The sequence below is a fragment of the Vanellus vanellus genome, assembly GCF_965231255.1.
Source record: "Vanellus vanellus genome assembly, chromosome: 1".
NCBI lineage: Eukaryota > Metazoa > Chordata > Aves > Charadriiformes > Charadriidae > Vanellus > Vanellus vanellus.
This window is the reverse complement of record NC_138905.1, coordinates 25,126,890-25,147,550: the sequence shown is the minus strand read 5'-3', so window position 1 is coordinate 25,147,550 and position 20,661 is coordinate 25,126,890. Positions and strand designations below refer to the sequence as shown.

At 37.6% G+C, this 20,661-nt stretch overlaps 1 protein-coding gene across 4 annotated transcripts; it reads left to right on the top strand.

Annotated features, from left to right (window-relative positions):
• Positions 1 to 4: 4 nt before the first annotated feature.
• Positions 5 to 20,463, top strand: ASB15 (ankyrin repeat and SOCS box containing 15). Of its 4 annotated transcripts, XM_082480641.1 has the most exons (11): positions 3,475 to 3,561; positions 9,003 to 9,132; positions 9,647 to 9,699; positions 9,795 to 9,926; positions 10,331 to 10,489; positions 12,556 to 12,801; positions 13,424 to 13,595; positions 13,960 to 14,530; positions 15,090 to 15,243; positions 16,663 to 16,782; positions 20,410 to 20,463. In XM_082480641.1, the coding sequence occupies exons 2-11, from the start codon at positions 9,017 to 9,019 to the stop codon at positions 20,439 to 20,441; spliced, it is 1,755 nt and encodes a 584-aa protein (XP_082336767.1). In that variant the 5' UTR covers positions 3,475 to 3,561; positions 9,003 to 9,016; the 3' UTR covers positions 20,442 to 20,463. The 4 variants fall into 4 exon arrangements, with proteins under 4 accessions (XP_082336765.1, XP_082336767.1, XP_082336764.1 ...); XM_082480639.1 differs by lacking the exons at positions 3,475 to 3,561; positions 20,410 to 20,463 and adding an exon at positions 5 to 470 and having other exon boundaries at positions 8,990 to 9,132; positions 16,663 to 17,679; XM_082480638.1 differs by lacking the exon at positions 20,410 to 20,463 and having other exon boundaries at positions 16,663 to 17,679.
• The last annotated feature ends 198 nt before the right edge of the window (positions 20,464 to 20,661 follow it).

The following is a 20,661-nucleotide window of genomic DNA, read 5'->3' as shown; positions in this document are numbered from 1 at the left end:
AATTTGTTTGTAGGAGGCTGCTAAAGGCAGCGTATGATCAATTTGCAGGACTTCACCGTTTCTAAATGAGGAGTACTCTGTTGGAAGATTTGTTGTAAGAAATGCATCAGGCAGAAGTCAAAACTGATGTATGTTGTGTTCGGATTTTCAGCACGTTTCTAGCACAGGTGCATTTGGTTGGTGTGTTCTGTATGGCAATACTTGAAATCAACTGATTTTTGCCAAGCAATAGCTAACTAACTGCCAACAACGAGAACTATTATAGGGGCATAGTTTTTGATTTGTTTTATTTTCCAAAATGTTTTGCAGAGTCCAAACTTAGTCCAAGCTTTAGAGCTGATTTCAAAGCTCCTTTCCATGACTCAAACAATTACGCCAAGCCTTAACACTTCAAAAGTATGTTTGGCAGCTGCTGGGAGCAGTTTTGCATGATGTGTACTTGGAAATGAAGCTGTTTATGGCCACTCAAGGTGAGATTTTGGTGTAGTAGATGTGACTTGAATATGTTTCAGCCTCTGTTATTCTTTCCTGAAACATTTAGGTGCTTAGGGTTTGCAGAAGTTTCTAGTACATGAATTCTAGTTTTCTGGAATGTATACGTAAAAAATAAAGACCCTCCAATTGATAACTGATGCAGCATGTAACAGTATTTTTATGCTTTGGAACAGGGTCTAATTTAGAAATAATGCAGAAGCTTCTAAACAAATATTTTATATATATGCTTTTAGCAAAATTATTTTAAGGGGTTGTATGTCTGTGTATTTATCTGTCAGGTCTTCCTAAAGGTGATAATTTTCTGCCTCAGGGAATAGTAATAAGTATTCCGGAATTTGTTTAATATGCAGAAGCATGCATATACCTTCTATGAATTTTAGCTGTGAAATTGGTTTGACCAAGGATTTGTGTTAATAGTAGCTAATTAACTGCAGACTCAAAAATAAGGATCACTGTAATAGAATATGGCAAATAGGTAATTTCTGCGTTAATGCGATCAGTTAATAAAGTAAAAAGCTGTAAAATACTGACAAAGTAGAAAACTCAATTAAGGGGCTTGAGATAGAATGGGAGAAAAGAGCAATAAAAAGACAGTTTAAATTATTGTTGGAGATAAACATGGTGTTCATTTGAAGATCCAGTTGGCCTTGTGCTAAGTCTTATCTTTATGGCCTAGCTGCTAATGTAAAGGGTGAGTTTTGCATAGTGAGTAAGATTTGATAATAATTGTATTGTAACTTTATATTGTTTTTATTCTGGACAAATTTTTCTTTATAATGCCTTTGGCCTGCTTGTGAGCTCCTCTTTTCCGTAACTGGTAAGCAAACCTGACAAACTGAGTTTTAGAATATCATAGAGTTCTCACTAAAAGCAAGTGTTTCAATAAGACACATGCTACCTCCATTCCATAACTAAAACAAAGGGATTAATACAGTTTGTATCAGAATTCAGGGCTTGTGCTTCTCCACTTCAGAGAGTTTTTTGAGATTGCATCAGAGAGACCTGGAGTTTCTTTCCAAGTCATTGAGAATATCTCTCCTATCAAAATTATGTTCTTTAAAAAATTCAGCCTTTTTTATAGGATCATCACTGTATTTTTCCCTTCTCTGTGATGGTCCAACCAGATGATGTATCTCCTGATTACATTAACTGACCACAGCACACATTGTTCAGTGCCTGGTGATCTTTAGCTAAATTAGCCCAGTCAGCATCATTCAACCACTAGTTCTAACCATCTTTTCAGACAACCCAAGCATGTAGGTGTCCTTGCCACATCCTAATACAAAGAGTGAAAAACAGTAAGATACACTGATGAGACAGTTCATTAAATCAATCCAGAAGTGATACAGTAGGAAGTTCTCCAAATTGCCAAACTCCGTTTCGGTACATAATTTATTTCAATATATAACAACTCCAAGATGTAAGAAGTATTATCAAGAGTTCGTTCAATAATTACCTGGTTTTGAAAGCAAACCCCCAAAAAACCCAGAACCATCCACATAGCATTTCATAGTTTATTATCTGGAGGACTGGGGACTCTGTCAGGAGTATTATCCTGTGCGCTAATATACAGTGTGTAGGCACCCTAGGAAGGCCATGCTATAGCTGTGACTTCTGTGCCCTTTTTTGTCTCACCAATTAATTTATCTCACTGTGAAGTCTTGCAAATTGCCGTATGATTTAGTATCTGGACAGGAGTCTTATTCTGGCTTTACATGCATGGAACATAGCTGACTGATGGATTTGTAACTATGTAAGATCAGAATCAAACACTATTTACATAGTAATGCAAGATAGTATTAGAAAGATCTGAAAAGCAAAACAATACCATACTTGTAATATGGATATATACTAGTTCTGATAATATCCTGGTTATGTAAAGGAAATTAAAGAACTCAAGGTAAGTAATTAAAAGATTTATGCTCTTTATATATATTATAAATATATATTTTAGATATTTTTATTTTGTAAGAATATATTTCTGTTCTTATCAGCTCTTAGCCAACAACAGAGCAGGGTCTCAGCAGTGTTTGTCTGCTTCTATTGTACTGGCTTTTTTGGAGGCTCACTCCACTTACTTGGGTTGCACTGGCAAATAAGGTTGCAATGAATATTATTTATCATCATTAAACGGTTTTCTTGATCTTGTGTCCAAAGATGAGATGCATGTAGTGCCTTAGTTAAGCTTACAGTTTTATGGTTCTACAAATGCAAGTTAATCATAGGGCGTGGAAGAGTTCACAGTGTACAATTTCATTTCATCAGAACAATGAAAGATAAGTTGAAAGTTTGTTGTTTCAATTTATGTTCCCTTTTTGTCTGTTCATTTTGGTAGAGATAGTAACTAACTGGTTAAAACCAAAAGCAGACAGAGGTATTGCATCAGTGATATGTATGTCTAGCTAGAGGAAAAAAAAAAAATCCCTGCTCTTCCTCATCCCATACTTGTGATTTAACTTACTGGGTACTAATACTCTTGATGTTACTCTTGGGTGATTTGGCTTTTGCATCACTGCTCTTTGTGGTGCCGTGACTCCTGCTTCTTTAGCCAATTTCAAGTTACTAAATCTAGTCAAATGATTACTATAATTGGCTGTTGTTGAATCTATAGAGCTTTGCATCATATTGGCCTCAGAGGGAGGGATTAGTGTTTGGTGATGTAATATGGTGGGATCTACAACTAGCTGAAGGCTAAACCTTCTCAGATTTGTTTTAATTTATGTACATATGTTACCAGATTCTGTTAGTGTAGCCCTTGAGACTAAGTTGGCAAATAATTTATTTTCTTAATGAGAGTTGTTGAACCAATGAGGGCACAGATGGTCTTATTATACCGTCCAGACCTCGTGTTACATTTGATGAGATTTTAGAGAAGTCATGTGTAATACTTTCCTGTGGGTCAAGTCTGCTTATGTTACAGTTGTACAAGGTCAGACCTTATTTTATCTAGCAACTGCGTATTTAATTTTAGAAGTATCACAGGACACATCAGCTTGCAGGGCACCATTCCTGGCTGTTCAAAATGCAGGCCCCAGAGTAACAGTGGCAAGATAATGGGTTGAAAAGGTGAGAATATGTGTTATGCTCGCCAATTAAACTAACAGTGAAATAGTTTAAAACTGTAACATTTAATAGACTGAGTCCAAATTTAGATTGCTATTAATTATTTTATTGCTATGAATAACCTCTTTGCATGCCTGAGGGCCTTCTATTTATAGAGAGTAAAGCTAGGATTGTCTAGTTTATTTTAAGGATAAGAAATTAGAATAACATTAACACTCACAGAACGTTAACTTTATACCTATGTGTTTAAAAGTGATGAATACTTGATACACTTCTTTCCAAGGAAAGACATAACTTCCATGATTTTTTTTTTGATGAAAAAACAGTAACTTAATTTAACAGAGCAAAACTTTTTTTTTTTTTTTTAAGGAGAACAGCAAGAAATAATCTCTTTATTTTTTCAGGCATAAATGGAAAAAGTATCAGAAAAATATCAGACTGGTCCAAATGTTTAAGGAAAATATTCTTTGTAATACAAACAGTAAAACTTGTTTAAAGGAACCATTTGCAATTGTTTCTAGTGATCTAGTGACTAGGTCTGGTAATTGCGAAGCTTCCATTTTTGAATAGAAGAAGATTTTGCTGCTGAGCTTCTTAGCTTTTTCATTGCCACATCGTGTAATGTAGCAGAGATGTCTCTGCTGCTGCTTGGTGTACCAGCCGTGCTGTTATATTCCACTGTGATCCTAGTGGAACATCCACGCTTCAGTCAGAGCTTGTCACCTCAGCACAGCGTATTACCAGCAATGATATAGCACATCAGGCTCTCAAAGCATGTATAGACCCCTGGCAATGTGTCCAGCACTTGTGCCGTGGTGAGCTGTTTGCCTTATACTTACTCTGCCATGTCACAACCACTTGCTACCTTACTAACTTTCTCATTTTATAATATATTATTAAATTTTGTGGGTTAAGATAATTTGAAAACAGTACACATGACAATTCTGAAACAAACACTCCTCATCTGAGACCTTTCTGGTTAAGACTGTGCTCAAGCAGGGCTCTGTGTTGCCTGTGGCATAATCAGTTCTAGGGAATACAGCAAAGCAGGAGATAGCTGACCAAATGGGTATGGATGTTGTACAACCAGAAAAAGGAAAACGAGTTTCTATGATAAAAACCTGTAAACTGATTTCTTCCTCTAATCTTTTGGAGTTAAAGGGGAGGTGGAAAGGCAATACTTTTTTTTTTTCCAACAATAAAAGGATTTTCTTACTAAATTACTATCCTGCAAGATGCTCTGTGCTCTTAACTCTTGGAATCAGTGACGTTGGAGAGTATTGATCACCTCACAGGACTAAACCATATGTGAATATCTTCATAAAGATACTGTAGTATGCCAAAACAGCCTTTTTTTTTTTTTTTTCAGAGAGTTTGCAATGTGAGGGTCTAATCTAAGGCTTATATGTCTCCAGGAGTCTTTTTGTTTCAGGCTCTCGTGTAAATGTAATATGATGGGCTGTAGCATAATAATTTTCAGTTTCAGTTCTCCGTTGAACAGCAAATTCGGTAGGACTTGCAGGGCATGAAGGTCCATCCAAGTAGATCTGGTAGGGTGATCATGATTCATTTAAAAGATGCTTGAAAAATGGCATTCAGCAATGGCATGAAGTCTTCAAATGGAGGGCTGTCAAAACGAAAGGTGTGAAGAAAGGGAAGGTAGCTTCTGTTTGCCTTTAAGCTGTTGTGGAGGAAACAAGAGATTATGAATGTTAGGCATTTTTCCCTTATGGAAATTAACTGTTTAGTCTCATTAGGAGCGCCTCCCAACTGCCAGTTAAATGTCAATTTGTTCTAAAATACACTTTCCTTTTAGCTTATGGCAGGAAGAGGTTGTACATATGTTTTATTGAGATACAATTCTAAAACTGCTAGTCCAAGAGAGATCTTGTCTTTATTATCTAAAAGGTTTCTCAGTCTTCAGAAGAGTGTATATTTGTGGGTTAAATAATGGAAGCTTTAAGATGCCATCAGGACTAGAAATGTGTTTATGAAAATGTGAAGATAAACGCATGAAAGAACCTTGACTCAGAATTCTCCTGCCTGTTAACAAAGTGCATTGCCAACAAGAAATAAGGAAGAGAGACTCAGTTTCATCGCCTTATTGGTGATAATTTTACATTTTTGGTTAATAAGAAACTTGTGGCAGCATTAAGAAAAAAAGATGGTCAGCTGCTTTGTTTTGTGTAGCTTTTTGAAGGTGCTATGTTTTGTATTACACCTTAGAAGTTTGACATGGGATACCTTTCTGCATAAAGCAAATTATATTTAAAAAGAAACCAACTTCATATTAATTTCTTATTGCTGCAACAAACTTGATAGGCTTTCATAAGCTTGTTTTGATCATAAGACTTTTAGAACATTGTTATCAGTTTTTTTAGAATTATGGAGAGGTTCATATTGTCTATCCTGTCCAACAGGATAGTGTCAGTCAGTCAGTGTTCTTGGTAATTATAGAGATCTTTTTCGCCTGAGAAGTTCTACCTGAACTTCAGTGTGCCAGAACATAACTTTGAGAACTTCTAAGCATTAATATGATGTGCAGCAGGTTTAACATTAGGTAGTGTGTGAAAGATTTTAGTACACGTGTCTGCATTGTGCTGACCAGTTAATCAGACTAACTTATGTATGAAATCTTCTTTTGGACCATTATGTTGAAGCCTTGATTGTAGATACAAAAGGACAGAATAGAGAACCCTTCAGAAAAGCATTGTCTTTTATGAACAACATAAAGGTGTAGTCTTCTAGCCTCCAAAAGAAAATGTATTCATGAATATTTTTTTATTATTCTTTCTGGAAATTTTTTTTGTAGTCAGAGGTGGCAGTCAAGACCAAAGTTGTAAATTTTTCGTTCAAAGAAAATGGGACTGAAGTGGAGATTTTTTCCACTTTCCTTCAGATTGTCCATCCTTGCAGTTAGAAACCTGGGCCATGGTTCCAGTACATGTTCAAAGAGGTGGGAAACTACATTATGTGGGAATCTGAATCCAAGAGACCTTTAGCTTGTGAGTCATTCTGACTCTAAGCCCTTACTAATTTGATCGTGGTTTGCAAGCTTTATCATAATATACTAAGTTGCAAAGTGTTTGTGGATGGGATTATGATATTGGCTATGGTACTTTGATTGACATTATTTATGGGAACAATGCAAAAATTAGTCTAAAAAGAAATCTGTTTAGCACTTTCCCTTGAAAATCATTTTCAGAAAATGGCCTTTCTACAATGTTCCTTCTCTATTTTTAAGATGACTAGGATGCCCCACAATGATTGTTGTGTGAGAAACATACAACAGATGCTTAGCATAATTGTTTAATATTTGTGCAACGCTTTGATGATAAGTGTTCTGTGTGGTAGATACAGTACATTACTGCATAAACTGTGGGAGCAGTAGTTTAAAACCTTTTTAAAAATAATTCAACATCTGATGTCCCCAGTCTGATTAACGGACAAACTTGTTAAGCCACTAAGACCGAATCAGAGAAACTTCGGCAAAACCCGCTTGTAAAACCCTAGGTAGGTACAGCTAGGCATATATTAACTGAAGGTTTTGGTGCTTATATATCTTTTATGATATGTAAATACTATATTTTACACTTCAAGAACCTACAGGAAAATGTTGTAAAGACCGACATTCCTGACCTTCCAATTATAGTTATAATTTACTAGAAGGCATTTGGTTGATATGATATCACTACCAAAAAGCACAGGGAACATAAGCCACAGTTAAAGTTGGTGATATGAGCAGACTGAATTTAAGCTGGTGACTTTAGTTAAAAGGTTTGACATACTCCATTACTAATCCACTGAGCCTTCCAACTACTCTCACACCTTGAAAATAATAGCTGGCATGGCTTGAGCATCACCCGGGCTTGTGTACCGAACTCCTGCGAATGTCCATTAAACTTTGTGACTGCAAAAGTAGTACAGAGATTCCAGATTCCTTAGTCTTCTTTGATAGACAGTGCCTTGGCAGTGTCAAAATAAAGCAAGATTTGCAAGTGTTTGTGGTTTAGGGGTTTTTGTTTGTTTGTTTATTTCTGTTTCTTTTTTAATATATTAATGATCATTGAAAGTGATAATTAATGACGCAAACCATTGTAGTGTTTTGTTGTACAACTACCTGTCTGTGAAGTCCGAATATCTTGTGCATTATTATATTAATATAAAGCAGGTTTTGCATTCAGTATAGTCTTGCTCAAATCCCTTACTTTTTATTTGAGTAAACATCCCCATCCAGTTCCAGGAAAGGAGAGGTGAATACAGGTTACAGCTGAAAACTTTTCATGGAATCATAGAATCATAGAATAGTTTGGGTTGGCAGGGACCTTTGAAGGTCTCCTAGTCCAACCCCCCTGCAATGAGCAGGGACATCTTCAATTAGGTCAGGTTGCTCAAGGTCAGGTTGGACAGGGCTCTGAATGTTTCCAGGGATGCGGCATCTACCACCTCTCTGGGCAACCTGGGCCAGTGTTTCACCACCCTCACTGTAAAAAATTTCTTCTTATATCTAGTCTGAATAGATATCTAGTCTCTTTCAGTTTAAAACCATTACCACTTGTCCTATCGCAACAGGCCCTACTAAAAAGTCTGTCCTCATCTTTCTTATAAGCCCCCTTTAACTATTGAAAGATAGTAAAGTTCTGAATTCAGAACTGGATGACATGTCACCACCTAAACTGTAGTGACACTGTGGGCTTTCGCACACTGAAATCCTGTGTCCAAACGGCACTGGTTGGTGGATACATCTTGTATCTGCTGCCAGTGCCACCCTGGGTGAAGGAAGAGGGAAAAAATGCTCTTTCCTCATGCAAAAGCGTTAACTTAGTTCAGAGCTTCTCTGAAATAATTTGATGATTCTGTAAGTCCTGAATAAGTACAATGTGTGATCACTCTTAGAACTGATCACGTGTTTCATTCTGAACTACAGACCCTCTCTGTAAATAATCCTCAGACAATGTGAGTGTTTTTCTTTTTTGTGTCTATAATTTTTAAATATATATGTGTTTGTGTTTATGTTCCTTGTGAATGCCTGTGTTTGATAGGAATCATTCATGTGGGTGATAACTGTTCATTATTCATGCTTGTATGGAAATCATATACTCACTGATTTGATGACCAGAGCTTTCTAAAGAAGAAAAGTTTCTTTTTTATGATTCACAAATTGTCCAGTATTTGTCTGTAGAAGACAAATATGTGTGCAAAACAAAAATAGCTTTTCCGAAATGGCATGTATAGTACTAAATGTTTCCAGGGTTGTTTTCTTCTCTATCACCATTTCAAAAATTAATTTTATCATGTTTAGGTAGGAATTAACTCACCAAAACGTTATTAAATTAAAAGAAATTTATGGAAATACCTGATTTTATTATAAAAAATACCTTAAGCAAGATATGATCCTTAGCAGTATGTTTTTATGTGTATTTCAAAATAGCTTGTCATTATAGCTCCCCATAAAAAAATGATGGATGAAAGAGAAGATTTGGTTGAAGATCTGCTCACTGAGTATGCCATACAGCTTAGTATTCAAGAGTCAAATGGGGCCAAACCACCAGTGTCTTCCAGCTATAATGACAGGTACTGTCAATTCAGTATGTGTTAGAGATTATGCCATATTTTAAGAGTGTTTTGAGACATTGATACAGTGCCTTATATCATGCTTAAAACAGTTCTTAGTCTGACTATTACACCTCTTTCTCAGTGAAACATCATCTGAAGCAATGATTGAAAAGAGTAAACAAAATAGAAATGTTGATTTTGTTTTTCTCAAATACTTCTGAATCTGAAGGGCTCATTTCTGTAGTGTGGGGCAAACACAGCTTTTTAGTCCAGGTCAGAATTCTTTACCAAATTAGGAGTTTTATCAGGTCAGCCCTCAGCAGGAATTGCGCCGAACTCGTGAACTTTGGGTGCTCTGAATGTCCACAGAACAGATGTAGCTTAGGTGGTCACAAGGCTAATCAAGATTGTAGTTGATGTATTCAAAGGAAAGTTGGCTCAGATGAGAACCTAAAGGAAAACATTGAATAAATAAAATAATGCATCTACTTTTCGTTTATATTTTCTATTTTCTGCTCTTTTTTTTGGACAGTTTTGTACCACCTAGTGAGGAAAATAGGAAAATTGTAACATCCATAAAGGAAGGTAAAAACCCTAAAATAAAATAGTCCCTTGCAGAACTGAGCTTTCGGTATATTATTTTTCCAACTGCGTCTCCTTTATCTGTTGGATTTTTTAAGGTCATGTATTTGGGCTCCAAGATCTTGTGAAACAGAAATATGCTTTGGATGAAGCTGATGAAAGAGGGTGGTTTCCACTGCATGAGGCTGCAGCTCAACCAATTCAGCAAATACTTGAAATCATTTTAGATGGTAAGTAAGATAAAAATATCCCACAAGATAAGGGGAGCAGCATAGAGCAATAAACAGCCATCCAGAACAACAGGCTAGAACTGTTTACTAAAAAAAGTATGATCAGCTCCTCTGTGGAGCATCTTGCTTACGTTGTATAAAATATTCAGGCAAATTTTCTTTTTGGGAAAGTTGCATCCATTTGCAGCAGCAAAGAACTTGGACCGTTTTTAAGGTTTTGTTCAGAAAGCAAAAATTACTGTGCAGTATTCAGTGTGTTTGGCAGTACTAGTTAGGTTTAGTTAAACATAATTACAAGTAATTTTCATAAAGCCTTAGCATTTAAGGATTTCTGGTGTATGTGTATGTCTTAATAACCTTGTGCTTTAATTTTGTTTTATCTTTTCTCAATTTCTTACCTCTAGCATCTTATAAAACAATGTGGGAATACAAAACATGCGATGGAGAAACACCATTAACTTTGGCAGCAAAAGCTGGCTTTGTGGAAAATGTACGAACGTTATTGGAAAAGGGTGTTTGGCCCAATACCACAAATGACAAAGGAGAAACTCCACTTCTCATCGGTAATTGCCTCCTCTCCCTGGGTTTAAACAAAGTGAATGGCAACACTTCCCCTCTGCTAAGTATTCACCCGAGTACTTCTGTTGGCTTGTGTGGTTTAGATGCTGGTTGTCTTTTTAGATGACACTAAGTGCCCAGCACTTGGTGAAATGTACCCAGAATTCCATTCAGCACTCATTGTGCTTTAGGTGATCACTGAGCTGCTCTTAAAGATTCTGCTTATGCTTTAGGTGATTGCTGAGCTGCTCCTGAGAAAAGGAGATCTATTTTTTTGTTCAAGGTACCTTCTTGGTATATTCAGGTGCTGTAAGACCTTTAGCAACCTGGTCCTATTTGACCATCTTAAGGTAAAAGTATGGTACAAGAATGAGCTGTTGCTTTAACTTGAATGTACCTTTTCTGGAGGTCTGGAGGTTATTGGAGGTTTTTTGCTTTATCAGATGATTTCTTTGTGAGTATGCAGGTGTTTTCAGTTTCAAAATCTCCTATCTCATTTCCTTGCCCTCTTGCACTGAAAATGAACTTCAACTACGTTTCTAAGTAATACCCCAATCTAAAGAAAGATGTTTCCTTTGGAAGATTTTATGCTATTGGTAGACTTAAATGAGCTTTACTATACATGAGTAATTTAGCTGTATCAGCTTTTAATTTCTATTGAATGTAGAAACATCTCCATTCTTCTGAAGCAAATTAATCTATGAAATTAATAAAATATTAGAAAATACAATATGTAATGCAATTATAAGTATTAAAATACTCAGTTCTCTGAATTTTTGTTAACTACCATGAGATGCGATTACTGCATTAATATTTTAAGGCCCTGAGGTATTTCTAGAGGGTTCCTCTGCAATGTCTTGCTTTGTGTTGTTTCAGCTCTTTTAAATAATTGTAAGTCTGTGAAACTTTTAAGTTATTTTCAGCCTTTGCTTTTAGTGAACCCTGCAAAGAGTAACTAGAGCTTACGAAAATGATCTTTCCCCTTATAATGACAATTTGTTTTCCTAAATATTTCTCTATACAAACTCCAGAAAATGAGGATTGTGAGCTGTGTATTGTTTATGTGATGCTTTTTATGTTTTTGTGTCACTTGGCACTGAAAACGTGGCTGTAGATACTGTTGTGCATTATACATTTCAGTCTTAGTCTAGTGAAACAGAGGATCAGGTGCTTAACACTTAATAGGTAATGGTCATGATTTAGTTACTCCTTTTAATTTTCAACTGCTGAATTAAAGGGCTTTTCAGTACAAAGGTAAATGCTGAAGAAGTACCTATCTAGTGGGATGATTTCTGCTTCCGGGTACATTTGGTACTCGACTTCAAAGCAATTGTGGATTATTATGGAGACTGTTGCCTCTTAAAAACCTTCTTACTTGTATAATGGAACATTCACAAAAGTTAAATTTGCTAACCCTACGATGTTGATCTCCCTCAGCTGTCCCACCAATCAGTGGAGAGATCTGCTGTTCCAAAGGGTAGTTCAGAAGTAAAATCAGACTCTTATTCAGGATCACTATTTTATATGTAAATAATTTGCAGGTGTAGTTATCCATGAATATTTCAAACCCGGAACCTCAAAAGGGCAGAACATGGCCTTTAAGTACGACAGATGTCAACTGTATTTTGACTCACAACAGCGACTGAGTACGCGCTAGGATTAGAGTTACCAGGTGACAAAGTCACAAGTGGAATTTTCTGGGGACGCTGTTACGTTTGCACCAAGTTTAGAAATAAGGACCGTATTTGAGTAATATATTATTTTTATTGTTGCTTTTCCTTGTGATACACCTGCTTCTGCTTTCTCACAATCAAAGCGGTGCTGGTTTTGCCCTCTGTGCCACAAACTGACATATTTTCCAGCTTGTGTTGGTTTGCCTTGATTTCCTGAGCAACTGACATTTATTTACCAGTAAAATGGATTCCCAGATTTCTAGGACTGGAAGTCTTCTTAATTTCCTCGTATCAGTGCACAAGGAAAAGCTTTTCTAAACTTATTAGATGTCTTTAATTTTCAAGACAACATACCTGAAAATGTATTATTTTCTTCCTTATTTTAAAATATCTTCAAGCTATAAGAAGGGGCTCTTTTGACATGGTATCCACGCTGATTAAACACAACTGTAGTATCCATCAGCCGTGTGTAAAACGTTGGTCAGCAATGCATGAAGCTGCAAAACAAGGGCGCAAAGACATTGTTGCTCTTCTTCTAAAGAACGGTGGAAATGTGAACCTTAAGGATGGATATGGAGTAACACCATTAGGTGTTGCTGCTGAATATGGTCACTGTGATGTGCTGGAGCATCTTATTCATAAAGGTATGTAGTCAGGTAAAAGGGAAATACACTCTGCAGTGGCATACACCTTGCCTGGTTGTTGAGGTGGTTTAGGCTGATCATGGAAAAGTAAAGAAAGAGTAGTGATGAATAAGATTTGGTTTCTTGGAAGGAAAGAAAGCATCTGTGAGTGTTCCTGCTGGACTGGAGGGATGCTTACACGTTTCCATAGTGCATGTGAGAGGAGTGGCAGAGTTGATACCAATCCATTTCAGTCAAGGAGGGACCTTCTTGCCCTTCTTTATTTCTCTTTACTCCCTTCCCCTTCCTCCCTCTCCTCCCTCCCTCCCTTCCTTGTACAGAATTATATTGGTATTAATGAATTAAATGAATTATTTTTGAAATATGCAAGAGTTTTGAAAATCCTCAGGTATAACACAGTCAAAGCAGACCCCACTCAGGTGAGCATTTGAACTTGCATCTGTACAACTCTTGGTTTGCCTTTCAGTTTTAAATTTATAGGAAATACCTCTTGGTTTAGTGAAGTTTTAACTTCAATACATCTGAAAATGAAGAGGAAAGTCCTCTGGGCTTGTTTTTATCATGATCTGCAAATAATTTTGGATATAATTATAAACTCTGCATCCTCATATCGTCCTTCAAGGTGGAGATGTCCAGGCCTTAGCAGATGATGGTGCATCGATACTGTTTGAAGCAGCCGGAGGAGGTAATCCAGACTGCATAGCCCTTCTTTTGGAATACGGAGGAAGTGGCAATGTGCCTAATAAGGCAGGACTGCTTCCCATACACAAAGCGGCTTATGAGGGGCATTACCTGTGAGTATAAGCTTGGACTTTACATTTTCTTTAAGATGAAGTGTGGCACAAGGACACATTGAAGGAGACTGTGGTAAATTTGCAAATGTATAGATCCTTTATATTTCAGAACTGTCTGTGTTACATTAGTTTGAATTGACTTTTAAGTGTGTTTTTAGCATAAACAAAGCAAAAAAGAACATACTCCTTAGAACTAAGGGAAAACCACTGAAAAAAAACTAAACACTATTTGACAGTGCTTAAAACTGGTGGTGGATCTTCTTGTGTAAAGCGTCTAGCTGGTAATTTAGTGTACAGCTGGATGACAGTAATTTTGTTCATATAGGGAAGCAATGCCTAACTAGTTTTATTCACTGTTTTTTAGGGCCCTGAAGTATCTCATTCCGGTAACATCCCAAACTGCAATCCAGAAAAGTGGGTTAAGCCCTGTTCACTCAGCAGCAGATGGCCAGAACTCGCAGTGCCTAGAACTCCTCATTGAAAATGGTTTTGATGTCAATACTCTCTTGGCTGAACACATTTCGAATAGTTATGATGACGAAAGGAAAACCGCACTTTATTTTGCTGTTTCTAACAATGACATTCTTTGCAGCGAAATATTGCTCAAAGCAGGGGCAAATCCAAACAAGGATCCTTTGAACTGTCTTCTTGTGGCAGTGAGAGCTGGCAACCATGAAATTGTAAGGCTGCTCCTATCTTACGGAGCAAATGTCAATTGCTACTTTATGTTGGTTAATGATACGCATTTCCCCAGCGCCATTCAGTATGCTTTGAATGATGAGGTGATGCTGAGGCTGTTGCTCAATCACGGATATAATGTGGAGATGTGTTTTGACTGTATGCATCAAGATATCTTTGGAAATTCTTTTGTGTGGTCAACTCCAGAGGAAGAGATTCTCCCTGGATGGACTTCTTCTGTAATAAAGGATAATCCAGTAAATACATACCTCTTCACTTTGCTCTTTTCAGTCAGCTTTAAACATCCCAGATTATTGTGCAGAATTAAGATTAACGTACTGGCAAAACCCTTTTTTTAAAACACCCTAAAAATAAACCAGCCATTTTTCATTTTCTGCTCTGAGATAGAGAAAATTATGTACATAGACTGGTTTTAGATTGGAGTTCATATATTAGAGATTTAGGAAGGAAGTTTTAAGAAATCATGAGGCAGGATTCAGGAATTTCTGTTCCTGTCCTAACCAGTGGAGTAGATCTGTTTCCAAAGAGATAATCACTGTTGAACAAAACAGTGCTGCAAATTTTGGCAATGTTATAATAGTTATTAGCCTTCAGGCCTGTCCAGACAAATAAGGGATCACAAAGGTTAAATATAGAGGAAAATGGCTTTTAAAGTAACCTACCTAGACATCAGTTTATGACTGTTAAAGGTCATTGCTAATACTTTGTTTGAATTATCTTGTGTAATTGCTTTAAAATTTTGTCATTCCTCTGCACAGATTTTGAAATTATGATTTAATGTGTTTTCCTTTTCAGTTCTGTGACTTTATTGCTGTTCCTTGGTTGAAACATTTAGCAGGAAAAGTGGTTCGTGTTTTTATAGATTACATGGATTATGTTCCTCTATGCACAAAAATTAAGTTTGTCTTAGAAACACAGAAAGAATGGACAGAGATACGTCAGATACTGGGTAAATATCTAACTTCCAGTTAATTATATTATGACTTATTATAGGAGACTTTAATTGTGTATGTCAGGTCACATTCATCCAAAATGTTTTAGCAATCTAAGAGTGTACTCGCTTAGAACCAGGTTGTGTCTGTCATCCAGTCCTCACGTCAAGACAGATCTTCACCTATCGCCACTGATCATAAAGTAGTTAATCAGACTGGAATATGGCAAATGTGCACCTGGTGAGAATTAATCTCGTAAGGAATGTCACTGTTGGGTGGGAAGCCCTTTTAGTTAAGCAAGACCACTGGGGTACTTCTCAAACTCCTTATTAACCCACATGACACTAGTCATTGCACAGCTGTGGGGCACAACTTTTTTTATTGAGGAATATTGCTCACACTTCGATCCTACTTTTTGCTCCCTCAAACTCTCAAGTCTATTAATCGTTCAAGGATTATCATAAGAGCATATTTTAGATCCCATTATGTTCAAGGTGGTAGGTGGTGACAATGAGTGTACCATCACAATCTGTTTACCATCATTCGCTAGCTCTGGTTTACATGATATACATCTAGAGTTGCAATTACTAATACCATAATTGAATACTATTTCTTATGTATGCTTTACTTTTGAAGTTCTACATGTTAGCCTGGACCTTCCACCATTGGTGGCACCAATGCATATTGCATATACATGGTGCCTATTAAATGTTCTCTTTGCATGAATTAATTTTATTTGACTTTTTATTTTTTAATTTTAAATAGAATTTGATTTAATATTGGTTGCTATAAAGCAAAATATTTATATTTAAAACTGGTACCCTGTATTTAATTTTGCTTAAGTATTATACACACGAATGCAGAGGAAGTCGTTTTTGTTATTTCACGTACCTTGAAAGATTTTTTTCTGTTCAGGAGAGCTAAATTAAACTGAGCTCTCTGACTGATGTAAATTCTGATAAGAAATATTTGTGTAGAAGACTCAGCAGGCCCAAGTGTGGTAAGGTCGGGTCCTGGTGCCTTATTGATACAGCAGAAATGGAAAGTGCCACAGCTGGCCGCGATATGCAATTTTTAAGATGCACACCTAGGTAGAGGAGAGATCGTTCATCAGTTACCATTGATGATGCTAAATAAGGTCCTTGTTTAGGTGTTTGGATGGGTGCTTTGGAGGCAGTGCAGTGTGCATATTTCTAAAAGTAAGACAAAAAAAGGCAGATGTGTGGTGGAAGAAGTTTGATTAATATCAGCAGCATGTATCATCACAATTTTGAAGTGGAAAGAATGGTATTCAGAAGTGGCAAAATAGTAATGCTCCAAGGTAATAGATTTTGATATTCATTTTATTAGAGCAGGTTTGGGGATTGTGAACTGGCTTACAGTCATTAATAATGGCATTGATTTTTCCACCATTTCTCTCTCACTATTATTTTTAGATAATCCTCGCCCACTGAAACATCTGTGTCGTCTGAAAATACGTAAACTCTTGGGGTTAAGGAGACTCCAGAAACTGCCATCGATGAAGAAGTTTCCACTTCCACCAATTCTCAAGAACTATATCCTATATAAAGAATATGATCTGTATGGAAAAGGGATACAATTAGAATAGTTTTATAAAATAACTGCATACAGTCTGTAATTTGACTCATTTCCTCACTATTTTTTACTAGCTGAAGAGCTGCTTGGTGTTTTATATACATTCACAACATTCTGCTATTTGTTGTTAATAGCTCTTTTATGGGAACAAATTTGTCTTCAAAACTAGTACAGTAAAGCTCATGTTTTAACACGTTGTACTACTAAATATAGGCTAAAATCAGAATAAGGACACGATAATTATGTAGAACAGTATGCTTTAAATGGGAACTCATTAATAAAGAATAAAAGAAGAATTTTCCTGATGGTCTTCCCAATGAAGACGATAAATACAATTGCTGATCTCAGTTTGTAGTGTTAGTTTATCTGTAAAAGAAAATAAATATCTAATTTAGCTTGGCAAAGAAAATTAAACCACTAAATGCACGTCTCTGTCATGTAATTGGCATGAAATGTAGCACATTTGGTACTTGGAAAATCATGGTCCTATTATAAAATTCTTCAAACACTTCAAAGATTCTTTTAGCTATTTTTCCAAAGTGTTTGCTCCCGGGTATGACTGCTGCGTATGCCAGTACTGCACGGTTTAATGCTTGGCAAAGTTTGAGGGACTTTCAGTAGGCTTTTTAAAGAAAGAGTAGATTTTGATGGACAAACAAACCAGGAAGTAGAGCAGCATATCCACTTGGCTGAAGAATGTTGCAATTTTGTGACTTTAATTACATGTCGTATAGAGAGCTGACAGATCACTTAATGAGACTAAACAACACCCTCAGTCATGCTGTGATGCCCTTGGCAGTATGCTTCTGCACATCTAGAAAAAAAACCCATCTGATTAAATGTTCTTTAAATCGTTCTATTAAAAGTGGATTGCACTTATTCTCTTCGCTATTCTACCATCCCTTCCATCTTGGGGAAGAAAGACAAAGAAGAGTCCAAACCCCTGAAATTCAGAAAAGATTTCAGTTAGTGGATGTCAGGATTACATAGTGCACAGTCAGAGTTTAGCTAAGCATGTAACTTAAGAGATATGCTGGTTACCACACACATACCCACGCTCACACAAGCCAAAAGTCAGCTCAAGCAGCCTTCTGCCCTGCTTCCTGCACTGGCTCTCCCTGGTCTTCAGAGCTTCTCATTTGCTGGGTGTCACTGACATATATAACTTATTAACATCTCAGTCAGAGATGGAAATTCCACTTCCAAAAGCTGCTTTGGGACACTTAGAGGGTTGAACAGAAGGCTTAATTGCTGCTTCTGCTCTCACTGGGGCTACTATTCATCTGGCTTCTGAAGACGTCCTCTGTTTTTTTTTCCCGGAAACTTTGGCCAAAATGAAAAAGAAGAATTTGGTGACTCGTGAAAATTTCCCATGTGTCTGGCATGTGGGCCAGGCCCCTGATGGGAAGATGTGCCGGGTGACTGGTGACTCCAGGCATGGCCTGAGCACAGAGTGCCCAGTGAACCCAACACGGCTGTCCACAGTCAAGGCTCCGCTGGCCAATGCGTCCTGGACATACCAGGCTAAAGGCATGTATGCTGCATAACCTATAAACCGATATTTCTATGTGGGAATTGCTAAACAGAAATACAGGCTTAATAACAATGTCTTAAATTGCAGTAATTTTAATGAATACAGTGGCCACAGCACAAGAATCTGGGTAGTCACATATCTGATACAGTATACTGCAACCAGCTAAGGAAACATGATCAAATAGGGCTTTAGACGGGAGATTTTAAACCCTTTCTGTGGCTAGAGCCAAATTCCATTAGTAATTTTAGTTCATGGGCCAAGGTTTATATTTAGGACTTTATACACGCCTCAGGCAATAGTTACATTGCCTGCGGCATCAAAGCATTCAGCTCTAGGACAGAGCATTGCCCCAAGTGTTTAAAATATCATGGATTTGTCCTTAGAATATCATTAGGTAAGCTAAAAAGACATGATATTATTGTGTTTAGCTTTGAAACAATACATTTAGACCCTTTGTGTTGTTTGGTAGCCTTTTCTTGAAGGTGGCCTGATCCTGTTTTAAAAACTTTTCTGTCCTTCAATGTTGAAGTTTATTTATTGAAGAATTCTACCACCACATTTCTTGCTAAAGGAAATGCAACATTATGAGAAAGCTTCTTTCATGCTTCCAAGGCATCTGTGAACTGAATGGAGGCAGGAGGGGTAAGACTGTTTTAAATGGAACATAAGGCGAGATAGACATGGAAAAGGAGCTGTTTACCCTATGCTGTGTTTATGGCACAGGTAGGAATTGCACGTGAGTCTTTTGACTCCCATGTTTTGCAGCCAGACCACTGAATACTTTTATGGAGTTGAGTACATGGTGGTGGAAATGTAACCGGTCCAGGACAGGTGGTTGTGTGAAAAGAGGCAAAGGCAGCAGCCCCAGCTGGAGGGAGAAATTGGTAGGAAAAAACTACTCCTTTTTTTTTTTTTTTTTTTTTTTTTTTTTTTTTTCTTTTCCCCCCTGTGTGGACTGTGATTGAACCCTTGCAACACTGGGGTTTAATTTTCTCTGCTATTTGGGTGTGACTCATGGGGTATTCCACCGCAACCCAATTCCATGGCACGCCCACCCTATGGGCGACAGTGGCTAGAAGTAATTAAATGCCCTGGCGTTGATTCAGGCATGCTCTGGGGTAGGGACTCCTGTTGGTTTGGGGACAATATTTGAAAGCAGAAGTATCATTTGGTCTGTGTTTCTCATAAAATCTGACACAAGCAGCTGCACCAGACTGATGAGCTCTCCCAGGAGCCAGACATTCAGCAGTGCTTACATCAGCCTTTGCGGCACCGGCGAGATGGACTTTGTAGCTGCAAGTGTTTTCATAGCTGGGTAAAGGACCAAACCATAGCCATGAGTTCTGTATGTCACAAGCTATTCCCTGTAGGGGTCATAATGTTGTGTGCGCTATCTATAAAGCTTCCATCCACTGGCTACCATCTGATGTTGGAAGCTGGCGCAGCAGATCCTCGTTCTGGGTATCAGGAGGGGTCAATTTTACTGTTCCACTTCAGCAGTTACTGTTCTGGCTCAGGCTCTTTGTGCCTGCGCTGCCCTTTCTCAGGCTGTTGCTGATAATACGGAGTCATGCACGGAAAAACACGGTCACAAAGGTACAGGCTCTTTTGTGTCTGCCTTGGTGTAGGGCAAAGGGATTTTTCCGACCCTTACTTGTGGCAGAAAAAAAGCTTCTAAAATATCCAGCTCTTTAGCTATGGTTTGCATGGAGAAAAGTGACATACATTCATGATTGCTTATCTCTACAGAACAGGGCTTGTCTCTTTGCTTTTCCATCACTCGCTTTAATATGCACCTAATCAGCAGTCTCGTGCCCTCACCTCTGCGCCTTCTGTGTAACCAGCTTTGCCTCCCTGGTGTACTCTGCCACAGCTCTGGTCTACCTGCTAAATGCGTCCTTTTAAAGCCTTCCCCCTACTATTTTTTTCATGTCAGCCTTAGGTCTGATAGACCTCTGCTCAGGGAATCGGTATCAAGAAAAGTAATTCCAACCAAAGCGATTTTCAGCCTTAATGACCCTATTCTGCCTTGTTCTTTTCCTGACCTTTCTACTGGAAATTGTTTGTTTAGGCTGCAGTAATTAAAAACGGCACCTTGCCACCCGGTGTGTCTGTCCCTCAGAGTCCTCTTCTGCACCCTACAGATAACGACCTTGAATCAAAAATATGCCATCTGTCTCCAAATGCACGGAGCAGTCTTCAAAGAAATCCATCCCGATTCTTCACCTGCTGGATAAATCACAAAGAAGTACATGGGTAAGTGCACCAAATTACTGTATAAATATTTAAAGGTATATATTGCATT